At 36.7% G+C, this 20,725-nt stretch overlaps 1 protein-coding gene across 2 annotated transcripts in view; it reads left to right on the top strand.

Annotated features, from left to right (window-relative positions):
• The window catches only part of LOC126814286 (Kv channel-interacting protein 4), a 351,980-nt gene that overhangs the window by 25,125 nt on the left and 306,130 nt on the right, over positions 1-20,725 (top strand). The window contains exon 3 of one of the 2 annotated variants that reach the window (XM_050539372.2): positions 7,360-7,718. The exons of the other annotated variant lie outside the window; for it this stretch is intronic. Within the exon in view, the coding sequence (XP_050395329.1) occupies positions 7,700-7,718 (19 nt within the window). The 5' untranslated portion in view covers positions 7,360-7,699. The remainder of the gene's footprint in view (positions 1-7,359; positions 7,719-20,725) is intronic. 2 annotated transcript variants of the gene reach the window in all.

Below are 20,725 nucleotides of genomic sequence, written 5' to 3' on the forward strand. Positions count from 1 at the left end.
AACCTTTTTCGGCACTGTTAGTTTTCATAATTCTTCCCGATTATAAAAAATTTGTGGATTCTTAGTTGGCAAACAGACTTGTAAGTTGAGTAAGAATCAATTTGATTAAAGATGAAGATATCAACAGGGTATCGACAGAGTATATTGATTGTAAAAATACCGATACAAAGAAGTGAAAACAATACCGACTTAACGGTAGTTTACACAACCTTCAACAATAATAAAAAATATACTTGACATTGATAGAGTATTGCGCATTGCGTCCATTTAATTCTTCATCTGTCTAATGAGCTAGCTACCTGTACAGGGGTGTGAATACAGGTAACCCGCATTATAACGTCTGTAACAGAAGTATGAAGGGGTGTGACAATAGGTAACTTTTGTTATAAGGTCTATAACAGAAGTACGAAAGGGTGTGACTATAGGTAACCCTTGTTATAAGGTCTATAACGGATGTACAAAGAGGTGTGACTATAGGTAACCCGCATTATAACGTCTGTAATGTAAGTAAGAAAGGATGTGACTATAGGTAACCCTTGTTATAACGTCTGTAACGGATGTACGAAGGGGTGTGACTATAGGTAACCCTTGTTATGACATCTCTAACGGAAGTACGAAGGGGTGTGAATGCAGGTAACCCTTGTTGTAACGTCTGTAACAGATGTACAAAGGGGAGTGAATACAGGCAACCGTTGTTATAACTTCTCAAACAGAAGTACAAAGGGGTTTGACTATAAGTAACCCTTGTTATGACGTCTCTAACGGAAGTACGAAGGGGTGTGAATACAGGTAACCCTTGTTGTAATGTCAGTACAGGTGTGTGACTACATATCCCTCATAACAGAAGTATGAAGTTTGAAAAGTGGAAAAAGTTGTGAAATGTTAATTTGCATTTGGTTTTGTAAAAGAGGAAGAAACAGTATTTGTTAGTTACGTAAACTGTTAAAGTAAGAAAATGTTATTTTTATATATAACTTACCTTAAAAGGGCACCAGGGATGAATTCAGGGTCTCCCACTGTGTCACTGTAATGATATAGTTGCATCAAATGGACTGATAAATATAGATGCATATTCTGCCATGTGTATGATTATTGTGTTGTGGATTCTTCAATGGATGCATGTAAATATGTTGTGTGAATGTTTTATATCTAGACATAGGGGGGTTGGATGGCCAAATGGTTAGCACGTGCGCACTGTAACATATAATCTGTCATTGAGTCAACTGGTGTGGTTTTGATTCCCCGGTTGTACATGACAAGGAGTAGGATTGCCTGTCCAACCTCATGGGGTTTCTCCGGGTCCTATGGTTTCCTCCCACTGCTAAAGACCCCTATGCGCAAGCGAAATTATTGAACTAAAATTGAACGATCTGTTACTTCCGAAATGACCTATGACATATGTAGTTGTGTCGAGTGTACATTAAACCCCATCTCTCTCTCTCTCTCTCTCTCCTCTCTCTCCCTCCCTCCCCTCTCTCTCTCTCTCTCTCTCTCTCTGTCCTCTCTTGATTAACTCCAGGGTTGCAGAAAAGTAGATTTTTTTTTTCTTGAGAATTTATCTTTCAAGTGTTAGAAATGGGTCAACTATATTTACAACATAAACTCTTTGATGTTTACAAGTTGAATCAATCGAGTGCAACAGAAGTATCATGACTAATGGAAGTCTAATTTTTAGAAGAAAAAAAATAAATGTGTAGAAGAAAAGTAATTGATATTTTTTAATATACTTAAAGGTTAATTAGGAAAAAGTGTAATTGTTTTACAACTCGAACAGTTGGCGAGTAAAGCCTTCAACACCTTTCATAAAGGCCGAGCGTTGAATATTGACTATTTTTTTAAAACGGGAGAAGTTTCATTGGCAGTATGTCGGTGTAATTGTAGGAGTTAATTCCGTATTATTATCAATATTTGAGTAGTTAATATCACTTTTTAACGGTTGGTATCCATACGGAGACGATGATTACTTCTCGCTATACATTCACTGTATTCAAAAAGTTTCCTTCATTCACGAGTCACATTTCAACAAGAGAAGATAAAACAGTAGGTCAAATGGATATTTGTATTTTACAATAGATGTAGTCTTTTATGGTTTTTTGAATCAATCAGTCATAAGTTACGGTTCAAGAGAGGAATTGACGTAATGTTGGTCTGTATGTCTGCTTCTTTCTACAGTGATATCGCAGACAAGTTGGGAGCCAAACAAGAGTTTCGTCTGCCATAGCTCTGGAGAAGAAAAACACAATACAGATTATATGGACAACAATCACTGGTGTTTCGACAAGTTGTCTCTAATTGTCATCAAGCACTTGTCAAAATGTCATGCTATATGTCTATAAATCAGTAAATGTTTTCCATATGTGTGTGTGTTTTTTAATGTGCTTTAAATAATCACTAAATACCACTCAAGGATTATTCAGGAGAAGTTCTGTGGATCGGGACAGTTGATTGGATATTATTATTCATTTTTTAGCAGACAAAAAAATTTGTACTTTACGGTCATTGTATGAAAAGTGTGATGCATTGTTCAGTCGAGAATATTTGTTGGAGTTAAGTGGTTTCGATTTTCCCGGTTATATGTGACAAGGAGTAGGGTTGCCTTCAAACCTCGTGAATTTTTTCTCTGGGTTCTCATGGTCCTCCGGTTTCCTCCCACTGCTAAAGGCCCCTACGCGCTAGCGAATTATTCAAATAAAATTGAACGATATGTTAGTCCTGAAATGATGTAGTTCCTGTCGAGTGGGTGTTAAATGCCATCTCTCTCTCTCTCTCTCTCTCTCTCTTTCTCTTTCTCTCTCTCTTTTGTTGGGGTCAAAGGATATTGATTTGATATTTGATGGGGTCAAAGGATAATAATTTGATATTTGTATTTTGAAATATAGAATGATACAACAGAATGTATAGTTAATAGCTGGCTGTGTTTGTTCATTCTGTGCTGGGTAATATCCACTTATACTTGCCGCGATATCGCAATCAGATTAAACACAGACGCTATTTCGTTTCGACTTTAATAGTTAGAATTTCGTTTTACCTGTCTTTACTACACTAGGATCTGGAAGAGTTGTTATATAACCCGTGTTCTGGATGATGTGAGGGAGATTACCCAATGAAACAGGCTGCTTCGGCCAGTTTTGGTCATGGGGTGCACGGAACTGTGGGTAACCCACTAGTAATATCAATGCTGATTGATTAATCGAATGTCTGACGTCACAGGGTTAAAAGCCGCTTGTATGACCTCTGACACGACCTTCTACTTCAACCAGTCAGATCTTCATGTAGTAGAGGCCATCAAAAGTATGAAAAACAAAAAAATAAAACGAAATATAGGTCTGTATATTTATCAGATTGTTGATATCGGAGACTAACAGACAAACTAACTGTGTGATAGCTAGGAGGTTACAGTTCGATTCCATGGAGTATGCAATCACAGACAAACTTAGCTGTTTAATATTTTCAGTCTATTTGTTGGTTGATTTAATTTTAACGATATTGTGTAATTTGTAAGCGATTAACAATCCTCCAAATGATATTCCCAGACTTAAAGCTTATTAGAGAGAGAGATAGAGAAATGGGGTTTAACATACACTCAACACAAACTGGGTCATATTGGAAATAACATATTTTATTTCAATAACTCACTTGCATGTAGGATCTTTAGCAGTGGGAGCAAACCGGAGCATTAAAGGAGAATAAAACTGCTTAATTTTGTGTTAAAATCCCTTAAAATGCTCTACAAAATGGCCATGCAACTAACCCAATATTTGTGATACGTTTTCAGACAACTTAAATGTGTTAGTCTTCATCTGGAAATGGAGACTGGTGTCCCAAGCTGTATTATGCAGTGTCTGGATAAAACCAGATTTTTATTTTATAAAAATAATGTGTAGGTGAAATTTACCTTTCGTTATCAAGTACAGCACATCGTTCATTCACTGTATAGACCTCTAAAGGAACGGGAATCGATTATCAGGTCATTCAACGAAAAAAATTGACCCGAAATCTTAAAATGGTTACATGTCCGGATAAGCATTTTTGACATTCATGTCCAAACGACTCAATATTTTGAGCTGAAATTTTGAAATACACCATTCATCTGTATTTTGGCTATTAAATTTCATACGTACTCAGATTTTTGAGACTCTGTTCTAATCGGGATAGTCCCTTTAAGTTTGGGTCGAGTGGAGTTAAACCCTCCCTCTCTCTCTCTCTCTCTCTCTCTCTCTCTTTCTCTCTCTCTCTGATGTTAGACAAAAGGACAACAGATATTGTTATGTGGAGATTAGGTGGATATTCCAGAGTATATATTTCTGCAACTAGCACAATATGTTTGCAAATTATTTGCCTTTTCAACTTTTTTTTGAATTTCTACACTTTTTTTGATTTTGTTTTGAATCCTCTTTTTTTTTTACTCGAGAAGATTAAATGAAGTCTGCATCCGTACGGACCTGGGACTGTAAATGTGTCTGCATGCTTGACCTAGATTCATTTATTTGGGTAATTTCTTAGCTTACAATGTCTGTGTGTCGTATTTGGTTCTTAGTCAATTCTCCCGTCAAAAGGCAACACCTAGTAACTCAAGTTTTTCTTATTTTGAGAAAGGAGGGATGGATGACTGAATGGTTACGGTGCGCACGCTATATCATAAATCCTTCATTGAGTCAACTGGCGTGGTTTCGAATCCCCGGTTGTACGTGGCAAGGAGTAGGGTCGCCTGTCCAACCTCGTGGGTTTTCTCCAGGTCCTCCGGTTTCCTCCCACTGCTAAAGACCTCTACGCGCAGGCGAATTATTGAAATAAAATTAAACCATATGTTAGTGCCGAAATGACCTAGTTTGTGTCGAGTGGACGTTAAACCCCATTTCTCTCTCTCTTTGTTTTGAGAAAACGAAGGACAACGTAATGAATGAATATTAAACCCCAGCTTATCCATTGATTGGACTATTGAGTTACTAGGTTTTTCTGTGGCATACTAGGCAAATGAAGGAAGTTACTAGGTTGTGTCATGGGTGTAACTGCTTACAAAATCAAAAGATTGGAATATCTAGTACAACAACAGGAAGCACATAACCTAGTAACTCAATTTTGATAAAAAAGTGAGTTACTAGGTTTTGACTTTTGACGGGAGAATTATTATGTGTAGTACAACCCTCCTGCATGTTTTAATTTAAAGAGAATAATTTTTAAAAAAAAAGAATGGAAAGCAAATTACATTTATCACATTTACTACACAATAAAAAGAAAGCAAAAAATGAAAGCACATTTGAAAAACATGTAGAATATATGGTCTTTCAATTGATATATTTTAGACCAGATACTCTATTCTAAATATACACACACGTGCTATTACGTATTGAATATAAAATACATACACATGTTGTTATGTATTGAATATAAGATACATGTGCTGTTATGTATTAAATTGAATATAAAATACACACACATGCACTGTTATGTATTGAATATAAGATATTCACACATGCTGTTACGTATTGAATACGTATTGGATGACCTATGAATTACTAATCAGATTGAAAGCTTATTCACATATTATATATAGTGTAACTTGTACTCTTTCACAGGACTGTATTATCCATAAAGCTGACAGGGCCGTATTATCCATAAAGCTGACAGGGTCTATCATCCATAAGGAGGACAGGGCTGTATTATCCATAAGGCTGACAGGGCCATATTATCCATAAAGCTGACAGGGCCGTATCATCCATAAAGATGACAGGGTCGTACTATCCATAAAGCTGACAGGGCTGTATTATCCATAAAGCTGATAGGGCCGTATTATCCATAAAGCTGACAGGGCCGTATTATCCATAAAGCTGACAGGGTTGTATTATCCATAAAGCTGACAGTCGTATTATCCATAAAGCTGACGGTCGCACTATCCATAAAGCTGACAGGGCATTATTATCCATAAAGCTGACAGGGCTGTATTATCCATAAAGCTGACAGGGCTGTATTATCCATAAAGCTGACAGGGCCGTATCATCCATAAAGCTGACAGGGCGTATTATCAATAAAGCTGACCGGGCCATATTATCCATAAAGCTGACAGGGTCATATTATCCATAAAGCTGACAGTCATATTATCCATAAAACTGACAGGGTCGTATTATCCATAAAGCTTACAGGGCCGTATTATCTATAAAGATGACAGGGCCGTATTATCCATAAAGGTGACAGGGTCGTATTATCCATAAAGGTGACAGGGTCCTATTATCCATAAAGGTGACAGGGTCCTATTATCCATAAAGCTGACAGGGCAATATTATCCATACAGCTGACAGGGCCGTATTATCGATAAAGCTGACAGGGTCGTATTATCCATAAAGCTCACAGGGCAATATTATCCATAAGGCGACAGGGCCGAATTATCCATAAAGTTGACAGGGTCGTATTATCCATAAAAGCTGACAGGGCCATATCATCCATAAAGCTGACTGGTTTAAGGCACTGGAACCGCAGTGGCTGACTCCCTAACCAGAAGATCTCTGGTTCACTCCTAGTGTTGACTTCATTAGTGTTGTAGGACAGGGGCTGGGTCTGGCGAGGAACAGTGTCATTCAGATGATACCAAATTAGCATGACAGTTGGAATTCGAAAGAAGAGTAGGCTGTAGGGCTGATGCCTGTTCAAATATACAGTCATAACACACTGCATGGTGCATGCCCGTCTTCATTAGCCCAGTCAGTGCAGATGAGTAGGACATTATAAACCCCATTTTATTTATACGCTGCACATTAGTGGTACATATACATGTTTTTACTCATCTAAAAAATTCCCCCGAATAAAGTTATGGGTAGAATTGTTCAATAGGCCAGCATAATGTTTGTAGTTAATGTCCAGCTGTCATCTGTAGTTGCTTGAAAGAGATGGAGAGGGGTACTGGAGTATCTAAAAGCCTAGGGGTTAATATGGTCCTGCTTTTTTTCACTAAAACTTAGGACAGAATCAGTGAAGATTTGAGAAGCTGGGAGAGAGATAGAGAGAGATTTACTGTATGTATAATTATATTAGTGAAGATTTGAGATGTTGAGAGAGAGAGAGAGAGAGAGAGAGAGTATTTCTGTATGTATAATTAGTTTATTATATGGTATATAAAATATTTGATGTGATCTTATTTAGCTTGTGTCCTGTTAGCCAGCTTCAATTGGTGTTAATACCCTGCATAATTACGTGGTTTGGTGAATGTGTTAAACCTACATGTATGCTATATGCTAAATCTGCAATGGAATATATATATTGTGTTATATGTTGTGAAATTAGTTTTATGCAAGGCTTCCGCTACAGTTGAGCTTATTTATGTGCTTGGGAAAAAAAACCTTTTACAAATTGTTTATTGGTTTTCAGTGAAAAAGTTTGACAAAAATTTTTGTATAGATTATTATGGTGACTTTTGTAAATATTGGAACATATGTTGTTTAACTGTATTATAAGATCCGTCGTAGTAGTTTACGATCATTAACATTGGAGGTGATAAAATAACAATAATTAATAATTCTATGCATTGTGAACTGTGATATGTGACATATGTGCTTTACAACATTCAAACTGTGATTACACTTAGGTATATTTAATACTTAAAACAAAATTGTCGTGTGTAGCTGATGTTTTTGTGTATAAAGAATTTGGAGTGTATGTTACGGTTGTGTTTCATGATCGAAATCTCAGATACTGTGGATTATTCATTATGGATGATATAAGTGAAGGTAGGTGGTTTTTATATTTAAACTGCATGATTTGTGATTTTTGAAAGGCATGTGATAATACTCTGTTGAGTTGTAGGCTTCCCGTATATCCGTGGTGTTCTGCTTAGCATCGTTATATTGACCCCAGATCTACATGGTGCCCCACTTCCCCCATCCCTCCCCACCCCCAATCCACAACCCAGATCACCATAGAATCTTATAAAACTATGGTAGTCCCTCCCTTACCCATCCCTACCCACCCCTCCCTTACCCATCCCTGATCAGGGCAATATTGTTCCTTAAAAAATTATTGGTTAAATGACCCCACCCTTTCTATGGTGGCCCTCTATTGTGTCTTGCTGTTAACTCATGGTGCCCCTGATAACTATATGGTGCCCCTCTGTTAACCCCTTGGTGCCCCACTGTTAGCTCTATGATGCCCCTCTTTTAACTCTATGGTGCCCTGCTGTTAAACTGATGGTGCCCTGCTATTAACTGCCCTGAAGTGTTTGATTTGTTGCGCGACGTTCCGTGTATGGCTATGTCTCCCGTGCATGATGAACAAGCCCAATGTGAACATGATAGCCCTATGTCTGCAGTAGATTCTGACGATGTAATGCTGATGTTGATGATATTAATAATGCTGGCCTGCTGGATCGTAAAAGACTTGGGCAATTCCTGAGTCCCGAACGTGTAGATCTATTGACTGACTAAATTGATAATGATATGGGACTTGGGTGTGAAGGTGATCGTAAAAACAAGGTATTGTAATCCACAGAATAATATGGTCATGGCAGCAGGAGATGTGGCCCGCATGTTCATGATGACATTGCTCGTGGCTGCTATTGATATTTTTGTTCATTTTATATATCTTTATCAAAATCCAGTGAAAAAAAAACAATATCCCATAAGTATTTCATGGAAAAAAATTTGTTTTCGTCTTAGCTTAAGTCATAAATGAGAAATCCAAAATGGCCGCCATGACGTCACATGATTATGCAAATTTCCAAAATCCTATTCTTGGCCCAACCTCATGTCCATTCCAAGTCCAACACACAAAAAGAATTTCCATAAAAGCTTCCATAAGTACTAACGAGTAAACAATAAAGTGGGGGACCCCTCGGGACTACATCTTATCGTTAATGCCATCCGGTGCAAATTTTCTTAAAGTGTGAATCCATTTGAATTCATTGGCTTTCCTTACGGCATCGTTTTTGCCGTTATGTGGGTCAGTCTTACAAAGCTCTATAATTTTAATCATAACATTTCAACTCGTATGTCTATCTAAGTTGAAGTGTAGTGCGCCCGGCTTTGGCCTGTTGTGTCTAATATCTGCATAGTGTTCCTTTATTCGTTTTGATAAGACACGTTTGCTTTCTCCTAAGTACGTATTGTTTTTTTGAGGAGCATGTTAATAGGTAGACTATATTTCTACTTAAACAATTTTAGCCCGTGCGGCAGGAATACTTCTTGCACAGCCTCATTTAAGCCTGAAGAGTTCGAATAAGAACGAAACTAGTAGCTGAGAGAAATCTGGGAAGGCTGTTCGCCTATTTACAGATTTTTTATTTCATAAGTACTGTTTGGCATGTAGTTTTGAGTCCCCTTTTTTCTTCAAAAAAAGGGTCTAGCACAGGCAGTGGATTCACGTCTAACATTGAAAGGGTTAAGACAAACTGTATGCAAAATGCAATTCTGAAATCGGTTATACAGGTCATGTTTTGAAAGAGAGAGAGAAATGGGGTTTAACGTCGATTCAACACAAACTAGGTCATTTCGGGACTAACATATGGTTTAATTTTATTTCAAAAATTTGCTTGCGTGTAGGGGTCTTTAGCAGTGGGAGGAAACCGGAGGACCCTGAGAAAACCCACGAAGTTGGACAGGCGACCCTACTCCTTGTCACGTACAACCGGGGATTCGAAACCACGCCAATTGACTCAATGACAGGCCGTATGATACAGCACGAACGTGCTAACCATTCGGAACAGGTTTTAGATTTATATTCCCCTAAATAACATTCACTACAAGTTCATTGCAGGGGAGGGGGGAGACTGCCCTTGTGAAAAACATGTGATTTACATTAGTGTTGACAGTTTACAGAAATGGGGTTTAACATCCACCCAATAGAACCTAGATCATTTCGGGACTAACATATTCAATTTTATTTCAATATTTCGCTTGTGGGTAGTGGTCTTTAGCAGTGGGAGGAAACCTGAGTACCTAGAGAAAACCCACGAGGTTGGCCAGGCCACCTTACTCATTGTCATGTACAACCAGGGAATATAAAACCACGCTAGTTGACTCAGTGACAGACCTTATGATACAACACGCACACGCTAACCCTCGGAGTAGGAAAGAGGGACATTAAATACTACCCGGTATTTCGTTTTGGAACTAACATATGATACAATTTTATTTCATTAATTCACTTGGTTGTGGGGGGGGGGGGGAGATATACCAGTCGGTGAAAATCAAATGACCTGGAGTAATCCCACCTAATTTCATTTCTTTTCCAATAACATGTAGCAATGATAATACAAATATACAAAAATGCACACCAATTTAATCCATTATGTATCTGTGTAAGTGTTGCTCTGTGTTTTGTGGTTATCCGATATTATCTAGCAAAAATACAATAAAACCCTTGAAAAATACGAACGTTTTGTTTAGCCTCAATTATTTGATTACAGAATTAATATGTCTGGTTTGAGATGGTATTATTGTATTTATATCTTCAGTCTGTATGCGGATGGACTATCCAACAGAAAAACATATAATTAAGGCCATTATCTGGTTGGGTATATATAATTATTAGTGTGTGGTTAAACTCCTATTATTTATATCATACTGTGTAATATCTCGCACACATTAATATAATAACACCAGTAGATATCACTTAATATACCACAGTTTATATTTTATAGACCACTCTTAATAGACCATAGTTTATATTGTACAGACCACAATGAATATACGATTGTTTATATACTATAGACCATACTTAATATACCATAGTTTATATTGTATAGACCACACTAAATATACCATAGTTTATATTATATTCAGGGGGTTGAATGGCCGAATGGTTAGCATGCGCGCGCTGTTTCATACGGTCTGTCATTGTGTCAACTGGTGGGATTTCGTTTCCTTGTTTGTACGTGACAAGGAGTAGGGTCGCCTGTCCAACCTTGTGGGTTATCTCCGGGTCCTCCGGTTTCCTCCCACTGCTAAAGACCCCTACGCGCAAGTGAATTATTGAAATAAAATTGAACCATGTGTTAGTCCCGAAATGACCTAGCTTGTGTCGAGTGGACGTTAAACCCCATCTCTCTCTCTCTCTCTCTCTCTCTTATATTATATTCAATTCTTCATCATATTCAATTCTTGATTACATTCAGTTATTGATTATTCTTAATTCTTGTTTATATTCAATTCTTGATTATATTCAATTCTTGATTATATTCAATTCTTGATTATATTCAATTCTTGATTACATTCAGTTATTGATTATTCTCAATTCTTGTTTACATTTAGTTATTGATTATATTCAATTCTTGATTATATTCAATTCTTGATTATATTCAATTCTTGATTATATTCAATTCTTGATTATATTCAATTCTTGATTATATTCAATTCTTGATTATATTCAATTCTTGATTATAGATTGTATTTAATTCTTGATTACGGGGATCACGTGGATAAGTGGGTAAGACGCTGGCTCGCTATCCTGGAGGTCAGGTGTTCGTTCCCTAAGTTCATCCAGATTTTCCGGTGTGTTTCCCCCTTGTCAGTGATGCAGGACGGAGGGCCTGACAAGGACAGCTGTCTAGTCCTTCGGATGAGACGAAAAACCGAGATCCCATGTATACATTGGAATGCACGTAAAAGATCCCTTGGCAGTTGGAATTCGATATAAGAGTAGGCTATAGTGCCGCTGCCCGGGCAAAATTTTCCTCATAGCACACTGTATGGCGCATGGCCATCTTCATTAGCCCAGTATAGGAGCAGAACAGTAGGACGTTAAACCCCATTTCATTTCATTTCAATTCTTGATTACATTTAATTCTAATTCCTGATGGCAATAATTTCTTGTGATGCACTATGAATAATTATTATTCCTTATCTTCTTTACCTAGTTAATAAAGTCAGAACACAGCTCTCTTTGACCATGTGACCACAAACGTGATATAATTCTCAGGGGAGTCAACTTAATGGACAGACAGCCATTCATCTTGTGGGTGGATTATGTAAATTTAGCGTAAAGTGAAACACCTCGCCTTGTCGCGCTCAGCTGAAAATCAATATCCTCTCATGGGTTAATTCTAAAACCGACTCATGACATTAAATAACCTACAAATTCAAATCTTGAAATAGATTTAAAGCATCAATACGTCTAGATACCAGCTAGAATAATTTGTTGTTATTCAGCTTTTTAATTTTACTAATCCTGTATAAATGAAATGAAATGAAATGAAATGGGGTTTAACGTCCTACTGTTCTGCTCCTATACTGGGCTAATGAAGACGGACCTACGCCATACAGTGTGCTATGAGGGAAATTTTGCCCGGGCAGCGGCACTATCAACTATTCTTATATCGAATTCCAACTGCCAAGGGATCTTTTAAGTGCATTTCAATGTATACACGGGACCTCGGTTTTTCATCTCATCCGAAGGATGTATATAAATATAGGGATTCTAACAGTTTAAACTCTGGTACTTGCAATAATCTGGCAACTGTTCATCTCTCGGAGAGAGAGAGAGAGAGAGAGAGAGAGAGAGAGAGAGGGGGGGTTTAACATCAACTCACACAAACTAGGTGATTTCGGGACTAATGTATGGTTCAATTTTATTTCAATAATTCAGTAGTAGCAGTGAAAGGAAACCGGAGGACACAGAGAAAGCCCATGAGGTTTGACATGCAACCCTCCTTCTTGTCACGTACAAGCGGGGAATCAAAACCATACCATTTTACTCTATGACAACCCTTATGATGCAATGCGTAGTATTAACCATTCTACTACCGAATCCCTAGTATACAATGATCTTGAAAGGTTATAACTAACTTGGAACTATCTGATATCAATATTATCTGTTTGTACCACACAGAAAAACTCAATTAAACAAACAGCTTGTTTTCTTTTGATCTCAACAGTTATATTTACTGTCCTTCACAGAAAAAAAAAAGTTATTATTATAGAAATATTGCTCAGAAAGTAGATGCCATGTAAGAAAGTAATGACAGAATATTTATTTCAATAAATCACTTGAGCATAGGGGTCTTCAGCAGTGGGAGGAAACTGAAGGACTCGGAGAAAACCCACAAGGTTAGACAGGTTAACGTACAACCAGGGAATCGAAACCACGCCTGTTGACTCAATGACAGTCCTTATGAAAGAACGCGCTAACCGAACGATCATTCATCCCCCCCTTGTCACTGATGATTGAGCGCCATGCAAAATAAAGCATCTAGTTATTTTTCCTTGTCAGTGATGCACAAGGAGGGCCTGACGAGGACAACTGTCGAGTTGAGCAGATTGAATGAAAAACCTAGGTCCCATGTAAGATCCCTTGACAGTTAGAATTCCATATTTCCCTCATTTCTGTTAACCCATTACAATATACAAAATCATAATGTATGGAATTGGTCTGTTAAAGATGGGTTCCCAGAAAAGTATTTATCGGGTGGTTATTGCCAATAAAAATATGGCAATTTTGGTATATATGGAAAGTAGAGATATCCAATCTTACTAGAAAAATACTGGATTCCCCGAAAAACACTCATGGAGCGTATACAGGACAAAAATGTAAGGGTTCCCTTAATCAACAGCCCGATGGTTAGGAATTTCTGTATGCGTGATGTCAAAGGTCACACGCGAACATTGAGCGCTTGATGTGCAAGTTGATAAACTTTATGAAGAGTTAGACGTACAACACTTTCTGAGATAAAAATGACGGTAAAAGACGCCGGTAGTGGATAATCCGAGAATTTAATTAGGATTCGATATTTGTAATAAATAGTAAGCGATTAAAGACAACATCGTCTTATGTATGCAATGAATTCTCCTCTTGACTTCCAAGAGAGGTAATTCATGTGACGTAAACATGACCTGGTTTGATCGAATTTTTATAGCAGGGCATTCCTTCACAATTACAATGTTTGAGAAGGATTTGAAGCAAAATTATGACAGATTAATTAGTTTGAATATGTTTTTAGTCCATATATACCATTAAATCACCCAGTTTGTATGCAGGAATGTATCTTTAAAGTGATCAGACTCTTAACTGCAAAAAGAATTTGGTCAATCCAACTCCAACCGTATGATAGTAGAAAAATTAATTTTTGGCTAAGATTCACAACACATTAGACGGGAGCCTGTTTCTTTTCTTTTAATTTCAAAATTGTTACGAGAGCGAAATGAAATGAACGAGAGACGTCAAGAACTGTAAAGAATGATCCATGAGATAATACGAAACTGTTATATTGAATTCTCGCCATTTATTCAACTCGTATTTAACTCAGTTCTTCCAGATATTCTTATTTTACATTAATGAATAAAATTGGTTAAAGGCACAGTAGTCACAGTATTCAAGACTAAAGTCTAGCTCACATGAGTGTGCAGGGCCGGATTAAGACCTTAAGAGGCCCTAAGCACTTAAAAGATTTGAGAGAGAGAGATAGAGAGAGAGAGAGAGAGAGATGGGGTTTAACATCCACTTTACACAAACTAGGTCATTTCAGGACTAACATATAGTTCAATTTTAGTTCAATAATTTGCTTGTGCGTAGGGGTCTTTAACAGTGGGAGGACCCAGAGAAAACCCACGAGGTTGGACAGGCGACCCAACACCTTGTCACTTACAACCTGGGAATCGAAACACCGCCAGTTGATACAATGACAGACCTTATGATGCAGCGCGCACACGCAAACCATTCGGCCATCCAATCCCTCAAAATATTTTGGTGCCCCCTTATATATATAATTCAAAATAATAAACCACAAACAACTGCCAAGCACGTGATTAGATTTTTTCTGGAATTTTTTACACCTCGGTGGCAGGGGGGTTTGGAAGGCCGAATGAGGTCTGTCTTTGAGTCAACTGTTGTGGTTTTGATTCCCTGGTTGTACGTGACAAGGAGTAGGGTCACGTGTCCAACCTCATGGATTTTCTCCAGGTCCTCCGGTTTACTCTTACAGCTAAAGATCCCTACGCGCAAGCGAATTATTGAAATAAAATTGAACCATATGTTAGTCCCAAGTAGATGTTAAACCTCATCTCTTTCTCTCTCTCTCTCTCTCTCTCTCTCAATAATATGAATCAATCAAAACAGAAGTTTTTCAAATCCGATTTGAATTGATTGAGTAAATGATGATAGAGTTCTGTGGCGGTTTATAGGTCATACATGGTGGAGAAGCCACCAAAATTATTACAATTGATCAAGTCTAAGTTACAGCCATTTAAAGTTTCCATTACCCTCTATCAATTTCATAATGCCATATTATGTGTCTGAGAATGTCAGCTAGATACTGAAGAATAAATCATATCTATTATTGAACCTAGGTGTATCAATTAATTGTTAAGATTACTAATTAAATAACACTGCCATTTTCCGTGCACTTCATTAATCATCTTGATAGAGAGGGAGAGACAGAAGTTGATTTAACATCTAATAGACACAAACTAGGTGATTTCAAGACTAACATATGTTTCATTTTTATTTCAATAATTCATACTAACGTAGGGGTCTTTAGCAGCAAGGAGAAAAGTGAAGGACCTGAAGAAAATCCACAAGGTTAGACAGGCGACTGTACGTTTAGTCACGTACAAACTTGTTATCAAATCCACGCTGCTTGACTCGACAGACCTTACGATGTAAGCTGATAATTCCTCTTTAAGGAATTTAGCACAATTTTGATAGCCAGATTTAATTCTAGCATTAAGACACTAACAGCCCTCCTTCTAATAATTTCTGGTCTTCGTCATTGCACGAAAGAAGTTTTCATATTGAATGTTGAAGTATTATTAAGACTTTTCCTTTTGACGGAATTGATTTTACGAATTGAGAGATATCTCCGACACAGTATTGATCTAAAAGTTAAATATTTAAGGTGTCTTTGAGAAAGTTTGCAGAGTTATTATCGTAATTGACTCTTGAATATTGATTTCGATGCGTTTCTCGGATATTCCCAAAGAAGTACTTTTCCTGACGCCTTTTGAATAGATTTAAGGACGTTATTAAACATTAAATATTAATAGTGGAAGTATAACTTCCTTAATTGCAACTTGCGTCTAATCAATATGGTTTTGTTTATGATTTGTCGGTGCTGGCATAATATGTTTTTGCAGACATCTTTTGTGTTCCACAGGAATTATGCCTGTATTTCATCGTCGCTAAAAATAGTAATATGCTACACATTTATGAATGATATGAAAAGGGGCTTAACATCCTACTCTTTTGTACCGACTGGCTTCATGTTATAAATCAGAAGTAAGAAATTAAAGAGATGTTTAAACATACATTATGCAAGAGCTAAATCTGTCTATTGCAGGTCTTTCTTTGGACCTGAAATGTTATCTAAATTATTAATTAGACATTAATTAACTTACCAAGACCATAATCAACTCTTGATGCCATCATTAGCCTGCAATATTTACTAGATTTGAATACATTTTGTGATGGATATAAACTGTAAAAATGGATAATCAAGACTTTGTTTGTTATCATACCAACATTAGTAATGACAACCAAGACTAACATAAAATTGAATGGCTCATATATCTGTTCAGAGTGGAGTAATTTGACTGAAATTTTCAGCATATTTTGTTTTTATTATCAAATTTTGTAACCATTATAGCAAAAATTGACAACTCTTTAATCTTATCTAATGGCCCTTAAAATGAATGCAGTCTGCTGTCAAACGCAGGTACGTGTAGAATTGATAAAAAAAATCCACTGCCCTGTTCTATATACGAACTGTTATTATACAGGATCCATTGCCCTTCATGGTTCCCTCCCTCCCCCATACGGTTTGAGAACTGTAATTTAAACATACATTATGCAAGAGCTAAATCTGTCTATTGCAGGTCTTTCTTTAGGCCTGAAATGTTATATAAACTATTAATTAGACATTTATTAACATGAAAAGACCTTAATCATATAGTCTTATGTGTTCGATTTTCACTGGATTTGAATCCTATCTGCTGCTCAACGCTCATTTGATGATTAAATGAAAAAATAAATAATCGAGACTATGTATATTTTTATGGTACCGACTTTAGTAATGATGATCAAGGCTAGGTCTAAAATTCAATGGCTAATATCTCAGTTCAGAGTGGAGTAATTTGATTGAAATTGTTAGGCTACTCTATTTACGTTAACTATTTTTTAAGGATTATAGCGAGAACAGTCAACTCTCTATCCTATCTCCCATAATGCTGCTTTAAGGATAACCCATTAGATGATTTTTGGTGATTTTAAACATTTTTTCGAGCTTTTGAATAAAGATATGATATTGAATGAACATGAAAGAAATTAGTGCTAAATACACAAGATTAAATGATACCTGGGTTACAGTGATATGTCATATAGTGTGCAGTATCAAACTCAACTCTCTGCCCTTCTGAATTACCAATTTTACATATTCTGTTATATTTTTCATTTGGTTACTTTCATTTTTTACAGTGTAGATAAAAAAAGGGGCACTGAGTGGGAGGGGAGATGTTAGCCCTCGGTTCCCACTGCCCCCGGACCTCCCCTGTCTTTCATATTCTACAAGCATAATGTCAATAAAATTTCACAACTGTTTTTACATTGCACATAGAATTCACCTTTCAATAATTATTTATGAATGTATGTAGCAGCTGTATATATTGTAAAACGTTAAATTATTAATATATAAAATATAAATGTTGATATAAAGATACCAGGTTTTGAAGTGGATTGCGAACTCGTGGTTTAAGTTGGCCGCGTTAAGTTGAAGAATTTAATTATTAATATATAAAATATAAACGTTGATATTACAATACTAGGTTTTAAAGTGAATTGTTGTATTGGACTCGTGGTTTAAGTTGGCTGCGTTAAGTTGAAGAGTTTAATTATTAATATATAAAATATATAACGTTGATATTACGATACTAGGTTTTAAAGTGAATTGTTGTATTGGACTCGTAGGTTAAGTTGGCGGTGATAAGTTGAAGAATTTAATTATTAATATATAAAATATAAACGTTGATATTACGATACCAGGTTTTAAAGTGGATTGTTGTATTGGACTCGTGGGTTAAGTTGGCGGTGATAAGTTGAAGAATTTAATTATTAATATATAAAATATAAACGTTGATATTACGATACCAGGTTTTAAAGTGGATTGTTGTATTGGACTCGTGGGTTAAGTTGGCGGTGATAAGTTGAAGAATTTAATTATTAATATATAAAATATAAACGTTGATATTACAATACTATGTTTTAAAGTGGAATGTTGTATTGGACTCGTGGGTTAAGCTGATGGTGATAAGTTGAAGAATGTTGATATTGGAAGTAAAGCTGACTTTATCCTTCGAGGAATGTAATGATTCTATTGATTATGTTGAAGCTCAGTTTGATGACTCGACTATTCCTAGATCATCAGAGTTGAAAGACAGTCAGCTAGCTGATGTTAATAGAATGTATTGGTTCACTAGTTTCTAGCTATAGTCCATCGGATTGGACAAAAAATGAAATGAATTGTGTTTTAATGTCTCTTGGTCACTTCAGTCATTTAAAATCTTCAATCATGTTTGAAAATTGAATTAGTTATAACTTCATAATAACCCGTTTTGAAAAGAAATTTAATGGGGTAGTATTTAATGGTGATATTTATTTTATATAGTGTATATAAAGGATGTTAAAGACAGTCTAGTTGCAGAACGAAATGAAATAAAATGGGGTTTAAAGTCCTACTGTTCTGCTCCGACTGGGCTAATGAAGACAGGCATATGCCATACAATGTGCTATGAGGGAAATTTTGCCTTGGCAGCAGCACTATGTCCTACTCTTATATTGAATTCCATCTGCCTAGGGATCTTTTATGTGCACGCCATTGTATACATGGGACCTCAGTTTTTTTTGTCTCATCCAAATTACTAGACGACTGTCCTTGTCAGGCCCTTCATCCTGCTCCAATAACAAGGCAAAACCACGTTGGAAAATCCCAGTGAACTTTCTCAGCCAATGCAGGGATCAAACTTGCGACCTCTAACTTGCGACCTCTAGCCTAGCGAGCCAGCGTCTTACTCCCTTAGCCACTGTGGCTCCCACTTGATAATACACATTTTTGAGTTTCGTGATACATTAATCGAATACCCGACCTCCAGGCTAGAGAGCCAGCATCTTACCCACTTAGCCACTGTGGCTCTCAGAATGTTTCTAACATCCATAATATAATTAATTGTCAAGAAAAAACAGGTTAAAAATCTGTTAAAACTAAATAGAACCAGTAGATTTGTTGTAAAACCAGGCTGTAATGATGATGATGATGATGATGATGATGAGGGGTATATAATACAGATTAGAACAGTCGTAAACTTCAACAGACAGTGTTGTGTTTTGATCATATTAATTATATCTAGACTAACTTGATTAAACCAATCCAATTTGTTTTTCTTTCGTGTTTTGGGGGGTTGGATGGTTAGCACGTGCGCGCTGTATCATTAAGTCTGTCATTGAGTCGACTGGCGTGGTTTCGAATCCCCGGTTGTACGTGACAAGGAGTAGAGTCGCTTATCCAACCTTGTGGGTTTTCTCCGGGTCCTCCAGTTTCCTCCCACTGCTAAAGACCCCTACGCGCAAGCGAATTATGTAAATAAAATTGAACCATGTGTTAGTCCCGAAATGACCTAGTTTGTGTCGAGTGGACGTTAAACCCCTTTTCTCTCTATCTCACATAATTTTATTCAGTGCATGGGATAAAAATAAAAATGTACTTTCATTTTACTAAGTGATTATCCACCGTGAAAATCGAAAATATTTTCAATAATAGATGATCAAGTAGGGAGACTGATTGACATAAATGAGATAAAAAATGAACGAAACTCGATGAACAAAGTAAAAACTGACTCTCCAAACATACGAAGAAAAAATCCTTATCAAAGTCAGATGTGTCATTTAATCAATGGTTTTATATTATCATTATGTGTAGGACGTTTATAATACTCAACTATTAGCACTGAGAAGTAGTAAGAGTGAGATTTGTACGTTTAGGGCATAGATATCTCCCGATTTTGGTAAATTTTTACGAATATCGGTAAATTTCTATGAATATCGGTAAATTTCTATGAATACGGTAAAATTCTAATTATCGCAACAAATCTAATACGAAGAGGCTAAAATCTGTAGGTACCGTGTGTTAATTAACATAGTCTCACTAGAAACTGTGCAGAGAGAGAGAGAGAGAGAGAGAGAGTTTAATGTCCACTGGACACAAACTATGTCATTTCAGGACTAACACATAGTTGAATTTTATTTCAATAATTCGGTTGCGCGTAGGGATCTTTAGCAGTGGGAGGAAACTGGAGGAAACCCACCAGGTTGGACAGGTGACGCTACTCCTTGTCACGTACAACTGGGGAATCGAAACCCCGCCAGTTGACTCAATGACAGACCGTATGGAACCACGCGTGCGTGCTAACCATCCACCCCCCCCCCCTCTATGAAATGAGGTTTAACTCATCATGTGTATGACGTTTATAATAGTTAACTATTGTTAGTCTTCCAAGAAATTGTGCAGATATTTAGATAAACTTGTGATTTATAAGACCCTTTGTTTTGTAATTGTTATTGTGTAACTGTAATGTGCAAAAATACAAGTTATATAACTTTAACTTTAGTGCATGAATGTTGTTATAAAAACTTTTATCCTATCAAATATGAAATATGTAGTGCTTGATGAAAATGAAAATATATCTGATTACCTATTTTCTTTTTTAAAAATTGAACCATGTGTTAGTCCTGAAATGACCTAGCTTGTACCCTCTCTCTCTCTCTC

This window comes from Patella vulgata, chromosome 3 (assembly GCF_932274485.2).
Source record: "Patella vulgata chromosome 3, xgPatVulg1.2, whole genome shotgun sequence".
Taxonomy (NCBI): Eukaryota; Metazoa; Mollusca; class Gastropoda; family Patellidae; genus Patella; species Patella vulgata.